Consider the following 15,843-nt stretch of genomic DNA (forward strand, 5'->3'; position numbering starts at 1 on the left):
GTGTTCTGTTTTCAAGTGTGCCTTAAAAAGAGATTTAATTGTGCCAAACTTCATTAAAAGCATATCTATGCTCATTTTGTTGTTTAAAAATTTGTTATAATAATAATAATAATAATAATAATTTTTATTAGCGCCCAAGAACGGCCGCTAAGGCCATGGTGTTGGCGCACACAATACACATAACTCACAGTGGATACAATACAGACATAAACGCACAAATAATTATGTACAGACATATATATAATACATATACAGTGGCATACTAGCAGAGGTACATTACAAACATAACAGGCATACGTATTTACATATTTACAGACAAATATACCACGCAGTACATGCAATGAAATATCAGCAACAAAACAACAATACAAAGATTACGCGCAGCACATAAGTAATAAGATGGAATGAGACGATATATTGTACAAAACAAAGGAAAGAATATCACGATTGAAAATTCACTGATGAAGGAAAGAAATAACGTCGCGTTTAAGGGATGCGCTTGAGGTGTGGAAAATATCACATGTGGGGGGAAGCGAGTTCAGAAGAATTTGGCATCGGGTAATCGGATCGCTGGGGCAGAAGCGTTTAACGTAGAAGACTGGTGGATTACGAAAAGCCGCGCGAGGAATACAAAAGTTTAGGAGGCTCAGCAGGAGTGGCGAATCAACACGGGCATGGACACATTTGTACAGAAATAGGGCGTCGGCGATAGAGCGACGTGTGGCCAGTGGGTGAAGGTGAAAACATTGCAATAGTGTGTCATAGTCATACAATAACTTTTTTCGTAAAAAGCCATTGTGTATGATATGGAGCGCTCGTTTTTGTACAGCCTCAAGACGCTTTATATCAGTACCTGAAAGTGCGTTCCAAGCAACAGAGGCATATTCAAGCCTAGGAAGAACATAGGACTTGTAAAGTTTAACGAAGACAGCAGGAGTCTGAAACTCCTTGCATGTATATGACAGGAGGCCCAGCGTGCGAAGAGCGGAAGAACGGACCGCTGTGACATGTTCATGGAATAGCAGTTTGGCATCAAAAATAACTCCTAAATCTCGGATACTGTCAACACGACATATTTCAATGTCGGAGAAGTATCGAAACACTGAGATATTTGTCTTGCGTCTGAACGAGACAACCTTCGTCTTTGCGCTGTTAATTTTCAGACCGTTGGCACTGCACCATGACAGTATATTGGGTATATCTGCCTGTAGCTGTAAGCAGTCGGAAACCGAAGAGATCACTTTCATTAATTTGAAATCATCCGCATACTGAAGTAGAGCAGAATGTTTTAGGCAGGATGACATGTCATTCACAAAAATATTAAAAAGCAGGGGACCTAGGTTGGATCCCTGAGGAACCCCAGATGTGGGAACATATGCATCTGAGTACGCGCCCGAGACAAAAACAGAACAGGAACGCTGACTTAGGTATGACTCGAAGAATGCAACAAGCGGGTCAGAAACACCGGATGTACGTAGCTTATCTAGTAGGACGCCGTGACTCATTAAATCGAAAGCTTTTGATACATCAATCTGACCGCGAGCACTGACGACATGGGCAACGGAGGACATGAAGGATACCAAATTTGTTACCGTAGATCTGCCTGTCATGAAGCCATGTTGAGAGTCAACGAGCTTGCGTTTGAAGAACGACGACAAGTGTGTATATATGATGTGCTCAAACGCTTTGGAAGGCGCACATAGAATACTGATCGGTCTGTAGTTGGTCGCAATGTGCCGGTCTCCTGACTTGTGGATAGGAATCACAACGGATGACTTCCAGTGACTAGGAAAATTATTGCATCTCAGTGACAAGTTATAAATAAACGATAGTACAGGTGTAACAATATCAGAGTAAGCTTTCAGAAAAATAGCTGGAATTCCATCAGGGCCGGGTGTTGTTGTGGGTTTCAACCTGCGGATCGCGTCGCTTACATCACTCTCAGTGATAACAAATGTGGGCAAATCATCAGTGTACGGTGCGGTCTTGAAATCAGCGGAAGCAGTAGTGTTACTGGTACCGTCGTACACCGAACTAAACTGCGCAGCAAACATTGCAACGGTTGGTGGGTCAGAATACAAGGCGTGACCGTCACTGAGAGAATGCGACTTGACCGGACCGCGTTTCTGAAGTTTGTGCCACTTCCAGAAGTTACGAGGATTATCATTTACATTCGCTTCGACGGTGCTCAAGTGCAACCTGCGGTCGTGCACAACGGCTTTTTTGAAACGTGCGCGAAAAATAACAAATTGTTCGTAGTCAGCCGCGTTCCCATGTTTTTTATACCTCCTGTGAAAATACTTTTTCTTACTGAGATAGCGACGCGATTCGGGGGAAACCAGTGTGGATACTTTGAACGACGAGGTGTATACTGCGGAACATACTTAGTAATGCTGTCAACAAAAATTTCGGTAAAGCGAGACACTGCGTCGTTGGGGTCAGAACAGCTAAGTACAGACGAGAAATCACACGAATCAAGATGATGATAGAGGCCGACATAGTCGCCTCTATTGAGAGCCAACCTGGAGGACTGGGGACGCGTGACATCGGCCCGTACGTGTGGGAGTACAATGGACAGAGGGGGGTGATAACCATCAGTAGGAACGATAGGCGAGAGCGCGCGCTCGACAGAGGCACTGAAGTTTGAAAAACATAAGTCCAGCGTGTAACCGTCCTTGTTAGGGACATTATTCAGTTGCACGAGCTGATGAAAGTGAGCAAAGTCAAGAAGTGAATGGCAGAAACGGACTGAGCAGGAGCTATGCGCTGTTACGTTATTGCTAATAAAGTCGACACCAGGAGCATTGAAGTCACCCAAAATTAATATTTTACATTGTAGTCGAATTAATTTTTCTCCCAGAAGTAGGAAGTACCTTTCAAGGGCATCTGGGCTAAATCCAGGGTGAAAGTAGTGCACCCCTATTAGTATCCGGTCATTGCCACTGAGGATGAGCTCAACCCAAACACAATCGGGCACTAGCTCAAGATCGGAACGACGGCGACAGCTATAACGGGGACCGCACAGCAATAAGCGAACCGCCACCCCTTTGGGCTTGCGTCTCACAACGGTCGGACCTAAAGACAGTGTAATATTCTGGAAAACACGAGGAACTTGGTATGCCTGGCCACAGCCACGTCTCAGTCAAACAAAGGACATCAAAATCAAGATCAATGACAATGTGGAAGCACTCAACGTTTTTCGTACGAAGGCCGCGGACATTCTGATAATATACGGTGCAGTCAAACACATTATTACTATCGTTATGCAGGTACTGCATCGTGTTGAGGGGAGGTGGCTGCGTCATCGCGGGGAGCCGCTTGTGTCGCGGAGGCCGTGCCCAGTAGGCAGGACCTAGGGCAGCCGGAGCCTAAGTGAAGAGGACCCGTCTCGTCTCATACCAAAACAACAAGTGAAGTCTTTATTCGATATCTTACACCTGGAGACCCGTTCGCCTAGGTGGCGCCACTGACCGGTGGCTTCACAACCACTACATCTCCCCCCTTTGAGAGTCACAAGTTTAGACGGTCCGGTGGGATCACACGGCGGCCACTACGGGTGTACACGGCACAGTCACGCTCACCGTGTTGCAGAACAGGGGTACCGGTCCCTGGTGCAGAGTCCGTTGATACTGGAGGCTGTAGTACCGGAAGAGAAGGAAGCTTTCGTAGGAAAGGCACCAAGTGCCTCCGGTTGCGCTGTAGAATTGCACCACGCTCTGTCTCGACCACAAAAGACCTTGGACGCTGAGCAGGGCTCAGCACGGTGTCGCGTACCTGCTCTGGACGCACCCAGACCTGCTGTCCAGTCCGAAGTGGCGGCAGCTCTCTAGCCTGATGATGCCTGTTGAAGTCCTGGGCCTTCTTCCTTTTGTAGGGTTCATCCCTGCCTGCCACCTCTTCCCTTTTCGGCCACTGTGCACGAAGTTGATTTTCAGTTTTTGGGACTCGTGTTCGGAGTCTTCTCCCCATGAGTAACTGCGCTGGACTAAAACCGGTCACTCCCGGTGTGTCTCTGTAGTTCAGGAGGGCTAGATGCGGGTCCTTTGCTTTACGTAGTAGGTCCTTTACTGTGCGAATCATCCTCTCGACTTCTCCGTTAGACTGTGCGTAGTGGGGACTACTTGTAACATGGTCGAAGCCATAAGACAGGGCGAAGGCTGCGAAGTCCCGCGACGAAAATGGGGGTCCGTTATCCGAACGTACTTGCTGGGGGATCCCATGCCGGGCAAAAAGGCTTTTAAGTACCCCAATTACAACTTGGGCTGTGGTGCTTCTCAGTGTCATTACCTCTGGGTAGCGCGAGTAGTAATCCACAACCATTACAAACACTTGGCCGTTAAGGTGGAACAAGTCTAAGCCTAGAACTTCCCATGGACGACTGGGCAGGTCAGTGGACATGAGCGGTTGTGCAGGGTTTTGTCTGGTACTCGCACACTTTTCACAGTTTGTGACGAGAGAGTTGATTTCCGCTGATATTCCCGGCCACCATACTGACTCGCGAGCAAGGGACTTCGTACGGTTGATACCTTGATGTCCATCATGAAGAAGACACAAAACTGCTGCTCGCAGTGACGCCGGGATGACAAGGCGAGTGCCTTTGAGAAGAAGTCCATCGCAAATAGAAAGTTCATCTTTCACTGACAAGTACTTAGTCACATGGACTGGCAACTTTGACTTATATGGCCAGCCATGTTCACAAAAGGAGACTAGAGTGCTACACTCTCCATCGCAGACTTGTGCGTTTCTTACAGCCTGTAAGTTAACAGGCAACACTTCTGGTGTAGCAGCAACCATTTCTACTGCAAAGAGTTCCACCGCATCCACTTGAGGTGCAGGAGGACACCGTGACAACGTGTCAGCTGTGGCTAACAACTTCCCCGGGACGTAGAGCATCTGAAACTCATAGCGCATTCACTTTAGTCTTAGTCGTTGAACTCTCGGAGGTAAAATGTCCAGCTCCATCTTGCCAAACAGCGAAACGAGGGGCAGGTGATCGGTTTCCACAGTGAAGGCAATGCCTCTGATAAACTCGTCAAACCGTTGAATTGCCCATGCTGTCGCCAAGGCCTCCTTTTCTGTCTGACTGTACCTGAGTTCTGTGGGAGTCATTGCCCTGGCAGCAAAGGCCACCGGCCTGCGTTCGCCACTTGGTTGCGTTTGGATGAGAACGGCCCCGAGTCCAAAAGAGCTTGTATCAGACGAAACTGTGGTAGCATAAGATGGGTGGTACTTTGCTAAGCACCGATTCGACGTTAGGAGTTCCTTGATCTTTGTGAATGCAGTCTCTTGTTCGTGCTGCCAAACCCAACTGGCCTTGGAATTCAATAGGACACGAATTGGTGCGGTGATGTCTGAGACGTGTGGTATGAATCGTGCAAGATGATTAACCATGCCAAGTAGGCGTCTGACGCCTGCGACATCTGTGGGTGGTGGCATTGTCTGGATTGCCTCAATCTTGGCTGGATCAGGCTTTATGCCTTGTGCCGAAACGATGACACCCAAAAACGAAACTTCATTCACACCGAAACGACACTTGTCTCGATTCAACGTGATTCCTGCGGCCGCAAGACGAGACAGCACCTGTTTGAGTCTTGCATCGTGTTCTTCCTGGTTGCGTCCAAACACCAGGACATCATCAATCATGTTGACAACTCCCTCCTGACCCTCCAGAATCCTCGACATCTGTTTTTGGAAATACTCAGGTGCTGAGGTGATTCCAAAGGGGAGCCGGCAAAAGAAATAGCGACCGAAAGGAGTGATGAATGTCGTCAGGTCCTGTGATTCGGGAGACAGCCTGACTTGATGGAAACTTGCTGTTGCATCCAGTTTAGAAAAGACGGCAGCATCACCGAGTAGACCAAGAACTTGTTCAACCGTTGGCAAGATATGGCGCTCTCTGAGAACTACTTCGTTTAGTCGTGTGAGGTCAACGCAAAAACGGTAATTCCCATCCTGTTTCGGGACTACCACTAGCCCAGAGCACCAGGGAGTAGGTTTCTCGATACGGCGAATCACACCGTCGTGTTCCAATTTGTTAAGTTCCTGACGAACAACCTCCCGAAGAGGAATAGGGATTCGACGAGGTGCGCTCAGTTAAAATGGGACGGCGTCTTGCTTCAAGCGGATGGTGTACTCCTCTCTCAGCGTACCAAGACCCTGGAACAGTTCGGCATTCAGCGTAGCTTCAGGAGTGGCCACTGTACCGAGAAATTTGACAACTCCGAGGGCTTGGATAGCCGGAAAACCCAACAAAGGCACTGTGAGTGAATCGACGACGTAGAGACGCTGCGAGGATTCTTTTCCGTGCCAGTAAAGGCGTGCCACGTACGAGCCTTGTACTTGTAATGGTTGGCCTCCAGGACCTGTCAAGAGGGCCTCAACCTTGTCAAGCTCCGCTGTAACTGTAGGAAATCCACTGGGGACTGCAGAAAACTCGGCTCCGGAGTCTACCTTGAACTGTGAAGTGTAATCGTCCACCGTAATGTCAACAAACTTGGCCTTCAATAAGGGTGGGCAACCCAGAGAGTGCAGCTGAATAGTGTTCAAGTTGGTGTACTTCTGCTTCCGCGAACGGCAAACTTCCGCAAAGTGGCCCTTTTTCCCACAGAAATTGCAGACAGAGTTACGCGCTGGACATTCTGTACGCGCGTGAAGACCACGGCCACAAAAGAAACATGTCGAGTCGCCATAACGGCCGTCCTTTTCACCTGGGCGAACAGTTTTTCGTTTGGCGTTTGAGCGTCGACGAGGCGGCAGTTTCTGAGCTTGCGCAGCGTCCATGGTCAACACCCGGGTTACTTCACTTGAAGATTGAGATTGCTCCATTGCTCGTTGCTTGTCCGCGTCTTCCGACTGACGGGCTTGTGTCCATGCATCTTTGAGTGTAAGCTTCGCGTTACGACATAAGTGTTCTGAGAGCCTTGCATCCCGCAGCCCAACGACGAACCTGTCGCGGACTAGCCGCTCTTCCACTGTCCCCGAAGGATAGTTGCAACGTTTCACTAACTTACAGAGTTCCGCATAGAAGCCGTCCACGCTCTCTTCTTGTTGTTGAACACGTTTGTGGAAACGTGAGGACTCATAAAGTTCGTTCGCCGGATGCACGAAATGCTCGGAGAAACTGTTGACTACTGCGTCGTACGACTGTAGCGAAGCTGCGTCGAGTGAGAAAGTGCCGAGAAGCGGGCGAGCTTCCGGCCCCACACAGTAGAGTAGCGTGCGTATTCGAACCTCCGGAGTAGCTTCTTGTAATCCGGAAACGACGGCATAGTCTTCAAAGCGAGTCTTCCACGACGCCCAACTTGCTGGGTTGTCGAAGTCGAATGGCTCCGGTTATTGAAGCGTTAGGCCTAACCACGAAGGCTGCTGGCCGGTTGCGTCAGACGAGGTTTTTGCCATGCTGAGTTACCAGACGGAGGTCGGTGCCTTTGGTTTTGGAGTTAAGTTCTTCCAACACTTCTGACACCATGTCGCGGAGGCCGTGCCCAGTAGGCAGGACCTAGGGCAGCTGGAGCCTAAGTGAAGAGGACCCGTCTCGTCTCATACCAAAACAACAAGTGAAGTCTTTATTCGATATCTTACACCTGGAGACCCGTTCGCCTAGGTGGCGCCACTGACCGGTGGCTTCACAACCACTACAGCTTGAATCATGGTAGGTCGGAGAACGCCAGAAAATTCACGGAATAGACAGTCCCTTGGCCAGAAGTTCTCATCTAGCAACTTCATGATGTCGGCGTCACTGCAAGTAACGTGGAATGACGCATAGGCCGGGCTGCGGGTAATCAACTTGGTGCACACGGGAGACACTACACCTACACTGTCTCGCAAGTAGGACGCGACGTCTTCAGGACTAGTCGACGGGCACAGACGGGTGACAAAGACCGCTTTACCTTTGTGTGCGCTGGCTGGGGACGCGGCCTTGATTGGCGAGGCGGTGGCCTTCCTCCTTTGTGACCTCCTTCCTTTCACGTTGGCGGGTCATATTGGGATGTACAGAAAAATGGCCGACAGGAGGAATAGACGGCACTGAAGGAGGCCTCAATGGCGGAAAATGCTGCGGGCGACCGAAATCGTCGTTCCAGGCTGAAGCACTGGCTTCGGGCAGGACTCGACGGTCCTCAGATGCGGCGGGTTGTCTCGACATCGACTTCGGTGGTTTAGAGGAAGGCACTGAACTCCCTTGATGCCATCTGGTTTAGAAGTTATTAATATCCCGCTTGTGTTGCCATGAAAATTATGGAAATTAATTTACAAAAAGATGTGGTGAGTATGAAAAAACGTGTGCTTTTAATGATTCTATGTACAAGACCGCACTAGAAAGCTCCCTTCCCAAACTTGATGCTGGCGTTGGGGTCGTCGGCTTTCATCACTTACTTTATCACTTGAATCCGCTTGATCCTGTTTATTCATTGAAAAAGACAAGTTTCTGACACATTCTGTGGTGTATTCACGCTGCTTGCTTAGAACTGATTTGTTTGAATTAATTATTGTTTTGACTTGGTTTGAGGTATTCACTCGATTGATATTCTATGAGTTGGAAAGTTACTGCCTGAAATAATTATTGTCTTGTATTTGTTTCAATTGTTCACACGATTTACATTAGTAAAAATAATCTTCGAGTTGAGAGTGCCTCATATTTCTGAGTTGCATTTCACATATGATGTTTCTGTGTGGTTCATCTATATAGAACTTTCTGTTTTAACTTTCTGTAGAAATTTGTTTCTCGTTTTTGATTGAGTATTGTCTCTAGCATTGAATAATTTGGACTTTCTCTACATGTTCAATATAAAATATCGCCTCTGTACAAACTTAGCCGACTTGTCGTGCGCTTTGAAGAAAGACTTCCATTGCAATGAAAGAATGTGAAAAGATAGTGATCCCCTGCGAATAATACCAACATCTATTTGGGATAATTGTACAATAAAATATATCGCCTTTGTGCTATCTTATCTGACCTTGAGATTGTCCTGTTTGCTGAAAGAAGGAATAGTGCTTTACCCCACAAGCAACCCTTGGAATGATAAAACATGCGCAGATGCTTGGATTTGGTCGTATAGATAGAGGATAAGGTCTCCCGGCTTTGAGGAAAAGAGTGAAAACCGAGATCCTCCCTCACTGTACCATGCATATTTTCTCTGTGTTGGATGCCTCCATCACTGTAAGGTTTGGAGCTTTCGTTAGAATGAAAATCGTATAGTATTCGATTACATTAAGTCACGAAGATGATTTTATGATGGTTCAAATGGTAGATTATTTTCCTCTGTTGTTTACGTGTTGGAGAATGTGCCACTTAGAGTGTTCCTCTGTTCTTCAGCGTTAAGTCTGTGCTACTTACAGTATTAAATTTGTAATGTTTCTCGTTTTGATAGATTGTTTCGCTATTGTTTCGATTGTTCCTGCATGTATCTGTTGTTTACGTGTTCGATGATGCGCGGGTTTGGCTCTCTATTAATGTTATCTGTGCATCGTGTTATGATGTTTCTCATTATTTCCTTACGTCTATGCTATTAACTTAATAAGAAATTGATTAATTAAAAGTTGTGTAATGTTGGAACAAAACATATGAAACTTAGATTCCCTATTGCGCTCGAAATGTTCATAACTGTCACAAAACAGGCGTACGCCTCCCGTCTTCAATAAATCAGGGCAGATAACAATATCATTCGAGATGGTTGTTGGCTAGGAGTGTGCTATGTGGTGAAGTTCATTTTTAACATATCTATTTTCTGTGTTGGATTCATAAAGCAAAGTAAGGTTTGTAGTGTCTGTTAGAATGAAAATTGTATAGTGTTCGATTAGATTAAGACTCGAGGATGAACTTATGATAGTTAAAATGATAGAGTATTCTCCTCTGTTGTTTACGTGTTGGAGAACGTGCCGCTTCGAGTGTTCCTCCGTTCTTCAGCGCTAAGCCTGTGCCAGTCACAGTATTAAATTTGTAATGTTTCTCGATTTGATAGATTGTTTCGCTATTATTTTCCTGCTTGTATCTGTTGTTTACGTGTTGGATGATGCGCGGGTTTGGCTCTCTATTAATGTTATCTGTTCATCGTGTTATGATGTTTCTCATTATTTCCTTACGTCTATGCTATTCAGTTAATAAGAAATTGAATAATTAAAAGCTGTGCCATGTTGGAACAAAACATATGCAACTTAGATTCCCTATTGTGCTTGAAATTACTTAAAATACTTAATAAGAAACATGATCATGAGGAAATTATTGGTGTTGCAATAATAGTGATCACGACTCAGACTTGTTATAATAAAACCTGTAATGTTGATTGCAATCGTATTGATTAAGAATATCTTCTTTGATTAAATGTAGTGTCCTTTGTTATAGATTTTATTTCCTCTTGTGTTCGTGTCGTTCTTGTCGTTCGTGTCCCATGGTCTTCCAGGGTCTCTGTTGTTCTCAATTAATTGCATACATCTATCGGCACTTGTAACTGAAATTAAAATTCCCCTATTGCAATGATGGTGGTCACGTCTCAGACTTTTTATAATAAAACTTGTAATTTTGATTGTAGTCGTATTGCTTAAGAATATCTTCTCTAACTAAGTATTGTGTCCTTTGTTATAGATTTTATTTCTTCTTTTGTTTGTGTCGTCCCTCTATCTGTCCCATGGTCTTCCAGGGCCTCTCTCTTGTGCACAATTAATTACTTACATCTATCGGCACTTGTAATTGAAACTCCACTGTTGCAATGACGGTTCTCACGTATAGGAATATTACTTTTTATAATACAACTTGTAGTTTTGATTGTAATCATATTGATCAAGAATGTCTTCTTTGATTAAATGTGCTATTCTATTTTAATTATGATTCATTGAAATCTTGTGTGTATGATTACCATTAACAAAAAACATTGTGTTTGATGTCTGATACGTCTTCGATGCTATTGCATCATACCTGTAATAAGTATATATCTGTTACGTGTATCGTATTGTTTCTTCTGCTTCAGGTTTTTTGGCTGTATTTTTCTCATCTACGCAGAGTCACAGCATAATTCCCAGCACTATTGGCATTACAATTGGCAATATAATTGGCTTTAATAAATATATTTCAACTTGTACTTTTTGTGTATGACTCCTCTTTGCATGTATATGCATGTATATATATGTTATTTTTTCGGCGGCGCGTGCGCGGACAACCCTCCGCACACGCGCCGCTAGAAAAATACGCGAGTGTAAGGCTGAAAAGTGACCAGGCTGAAAATGTGCGAGGATAAGCGCACGCGCACCCCTCGGGCCACGCGGTAGGCGCGTGTGCATCCCTCCACCCGAGTACCACCCACTGCGCGCGGGAAAATATTGAAGTCGGCCCAGCGGTCATTAAACGCGCTTATAACTCTCACTGCTTTTCTCTCCCACCCTATCTATACTACTAGTCTCGTCTCATTAAAATTGAGATGCTCTCAACTGTCCGCCTCTCTGAGATGCTCTCAACTCCGCCTGTAAGACTGGCCTTTGTGAATTGCTTGACAACGTGTCTCTAACTGTAAAAGTAAGAGGCAGTCGTGACTGCTGCAGACGTGGTTGCATCCTACAAATTGCTTGTCATGTCCCGCATGATAAATATTAAATACGAAGTGATTTGTGCAATAATTCCTGAGTATGGAATTAATCCAGAGGCTGACCAGTGATGTCAGTCACATAAATTGCTTCTAACACTTTGAGTTTGAACATTGTGAGTTTGACTCTGTAAAGTGTTATTTTAGCACTTTACAGAGGGACAAGGTGTACCGACTGATTTGATTTGTAGGGCCTATGCTGTGCCCTAACTCTTCAGACCCCCGAAACAACATTCCTAAGTGGCCATATGTGCTCTGGTATTTATTTTGCGTCTGCATGGCTCCTGGACAGTGATTTCCCCAGAAATTCACTGCTGGGGGTGCAAAGCTTTCAAGAGGGGAGGGGGGGTATGCTTGGTGAAGGTTCCACTTACGGAATTTTTCTTAGACACGGAAAGAATCGTGGCACAATGGTGATATATTTGCACAGCTTTCCCGTTTTATTTGAATATGTTATTACATTAGAACACATACATTAGAATACAGATTCATTATGAACGGCATTTCAACATTAAGATGCATAATCACACGACCGACAAAAAAAAAGGCTACCACCTTGTCTCACGAAGCTCAATGAATACCTAGCAACCAACGGTGAAAACGTTAGACGAAAAAAGCAGAATACCTTGCTAGACTGAGTTGGGCGCAAATGGTTCTTGATGATCCACATTGAGTTTGAGTGCCCGAACGCATTTTTGCTCGTATATGCGCGCAATATATGCATTGAACAGTCACTTTCAAATGATTTTGGACAAATGCATTGTACAATCATCTGCATGACTGTGGTCCTACAGCCCAAGTTTGACAGTACAGGATGTAATCCGAGCTGGGTGGGGTCACCTGAGAAATTTCAGGGGGAGGGGGGTGTTGCAAAACTGCAGGGAGGGTGTACACCGCCCCGGTAACATCTCATTACGGCCGAAGTCTCATTACGGCCAAAGTCTCATTACGGCCGAAAATCCTTTAATCCCCAAGTGTCTCGTTACGGCCAAATCTCATTACGGCCGAAGGTAGTCTCATTTCGGCCGAAGATGTTTCATCACGGCCAAAAATAAAAAAGAAGCATCCACAATATTAGCAATCGCTGTGTTTTATGCTTCCCAAAGTGTGTCCGAGGCGGTGTGACCCACGGCTTGTGTGAGAATGAAAGTGCATTTTGGTGAGAGTTAGAGGTGGGCTTTCAGAATATCACAACCGTTACGACTATTTGGGATATCGGCATAGCTGACCTTTAAGGCTGAAGAACAGGGGAACACAAACAATAGCCAACAACAACAAAAAAAAATATGCAAAGACAACGATATCAGGGTGAACCGGTTTCTCTAAGCGGCGCATTCTCCATCACGTAAACAACAGAGGTAAATAATCTATCATTTGAACCACATAAAATCACCCTCGTGACCTAATCTGATCTAACACTCTAGTTTTCATTCTAGCGGATATTACAAACCTTACTTTATTTTATAAATCCACTGGAGATACCCAACATATAGAAAATAGACATGAGAAACAACCAAGGCAGCTATCTCTCGCTTTCTGCTCCTCTTCCTCAAAGCGGGAAGACCTTATCTCTATATATACAACCAAAGTGAAGAAACTGTGCATGCTTTGTTACTCCAAGGGGTGGGGAACTCACTCTATCACACATTCCTTTCCTTCTTTCACCAAATAGGACATTCTCAAGCCCACTTGTTGGACACGTTTGTACAGAAGCGATATTTTTTTTATTCAACATTGATCGCAAACAATTAATAGCCAGCAAAAACTAAGAACAGACATCAATATGAGAGCAAACCGGTTTAAGAGAAATATTATGATAACATCGGTGAAGCAAATACTCAATCAAAACGAGAAACATTGCAAATTTAATCAATTTATTTCGATTTTTTTATAGTATCTTGCAATAGAAAGTTGGTGAAATAGATGAACCACACAGAAACAACACAAGCATTCATCTGAAATGCGACTCAGAAATATGCAGATTTCCCAACTCCAGATAATATTCGACTCATGATCATTATTTTTATTAATGTCAATCGAGTGAACAACTGAAACAGATACAAGACAATAATTATTTCAGGCAATCATTTTCTAAGCAAGCAGAGCTACTGAAAAGCTACCTATATATGAATCAACAGACACAACCTTCAGCCTGAAATGTAACTCGCAGTTACTGAGTTACTTAAAAAAAAAGAACGAGTTACTTCCAAGTTGCTTCGGACACAAAATAGCATTAGCCACGTGCAGCGCGCGTGAGCAGTTGAGTTAGAGCTTGAGTTGCCTGCGGAGGAGTGCACGCTTAGATCGTTTTCGTTTATGTCCAACAATAGACCTCTCCCTGTTTGTAAACAAATGACGTCATAGTGTTCGACAGCCCCACAAATTTGGTAGAATTGAACTACGCTCGAAGCTAGAGGTGAACAAGCTCGCGCAGAAAGCCTCGGCCCTGCTTTTCTTTCAATGGGAGGCAGCGAACAAGTGCCCGCTCGTGGAACCCAGCCCTCTCCTTCCGATTTTGTTTCGGTTTCAGTCTGTCTACCAATGTCATGATGACGTTTCTCTGGTAGAGGTCTATTCGAACGCTTTACATCTTACTCCTTGTGGGCGCACAATAGTTCAGCATCATTTCAATGGCGCGCTTCTTACTTCCTGAACAAAATACTGTCATTGATTGAATATCACGTTTTATTGCAAAAACTGCCATGAAGGAACCGAGGAGAAAGCAAGAAAATATGTGGTGGTGAGTGAAAAGCGAGTTAAAAGTAACTTGGAACTTAACTTGAGGCACTTTGGTAAAGTTATCTGAAAAAGGAACGAGTTCCTCTGAAAACTACCACGGCGCAAAAGTACTGAGTTAAGTTACCAAACAAAGGAACTTAGTTACAGAGTTACTTGTAACGAGTTACCTTGAACTCTGATTTTTTCTTACACATCACATATTTTTGTAAATCAATTTACATAATTCTCATGGCCCACGGGTGGGATAGTAACATTCTAAACCTGATAGCATAACAATTTTTTAAACAATAAAATGAATACAGATATGCTTTTAAAGGGACTATCAAATGATTTTTCTTCTCGTTTTTATCAGAAAGAAAACATATTTCTGAGTCTAAAACCAAAATTTTACCTTCGTCATACGAGGAGTCTTCTCGGGAGCGAATTCAAACGGAACGGCAATGGGAGTACAGCTGGCGCCGCGCTGTGGCGAGCTGCCGCGCGGAGACTCAGCGAGCAACTTGGCGGGACCACAGCCGGTTTCGCAACACGTCATCGTGACGTGTCGTGTACCGCCAGGAGCATGCGCCATAGGACCCCGCGTATGCGTTCATTGGGAGTGGAAACCTCCATGACGCCAGCTTCTGCGGGATGGTCGCGGTCTATCGCAATCGCACAAAGGGCCCGAAACTCGCAAGTTCCTTTGCGGGATAAAGTGGGGCGCTTCGTGCGTTTTACGTCATCGAACGTCAGAAAACGTCATAGATTGAACGTCATGGAGACATCCGGTGGCTAGTGCTTGCTGATTGGTTCCCATGGTTTTCTGAGCGATGATTGACCGTTTTCAAATTAGTTCGCGAGCGCTCAAACAGGCGACAGCGCGGCGGCTGTGCCGGCTGGAACCGGCGTCCACGGAGTCGCCGAGTCGTCGCGGAGTGGTCCGTCTCGGACGGCTAGTGTTGTGTAGCGGTTGGGTTGCTCTATGAGTTCTGATTTTTCCTGTTTAAAAACGAAAGCTGTATCATGTGAGTGTCCTCGAACAGTCACAGCTGCCAGGGAAGATGCCTGGGCAACATTTCTGCTCTGCTTCTTGGTGTAGAAACGATTCGAGAGTCCGAACGCCTCGTACCCGATAGCCGGTCAACGACTGTCGTCAGGTAAGTCATTTGTTATTGTTTGTTGTCTTCTAACACCGCATTCACTTCGTGTATTGTGAATTAGTAGCTCAACAGTCACTGTAAATCGGGACCGGAATACGCTGTGGCGGAGACAGACAGCGTAGCTTTGCAGTTACGATGGTAGACTATATTTCTTTTCGTGAAACAATATCATCTTCATATTATGATTAAGTACCCGCTCACGTCGTACTGTCTAAATGTATGACGCTACTGTAAGTGTGATTCTCGGTGATTTCGCACGACAAGCTTCATCCGACGTTGACTTAGTAGCTATTCTGTACGTATAGCTCCAAAGTCAAGCTTGTCAGGCTATTCGGCCTGAATATATCATTGTGAAGTAGCGCGATAAAAGATATTTCTTGTACTAAGGTCGCTCA

General features: G+C 45.2%; 1 protein-coding gene across 1 annotated transcript; it reads right to left on the reverse strand.

Moving 5' to 3' along the window:
• Nucleotides 1-3,510: 3,510 nt before the first annotated feature.
• Nucleotides 3,511-4,911, reverse strand: LOC135398546 (uncharacterized protein K02A2.6-like). The gene has a single exon (XM_064629942.1). It carries the CDS (start codon nt 4,909-4,911, stop codon nt 3,511-3,513), a length of 1,401 nt encoding a protein of 466 aa, XP_064486012.1.
• Nucleotides 4,912-15,843: the final 10,932 nt, after the last annotated feature.

Source organism: Ornithodoros turicata, chromosome 6 (assembly GCF_037126465.1).
Source record: "Ornithodoros turicata isolate Travis chromosome 6, ASM3712646v1, whole genome shotgun sequence".
In the NCBI taxonomy this organism is placed as follows: Eukaryota; Metazoa; Arthropoda; class Arachnida; order Ixodida; family Argasidae; genus Ornithodoros; species Ornithodoros turicata.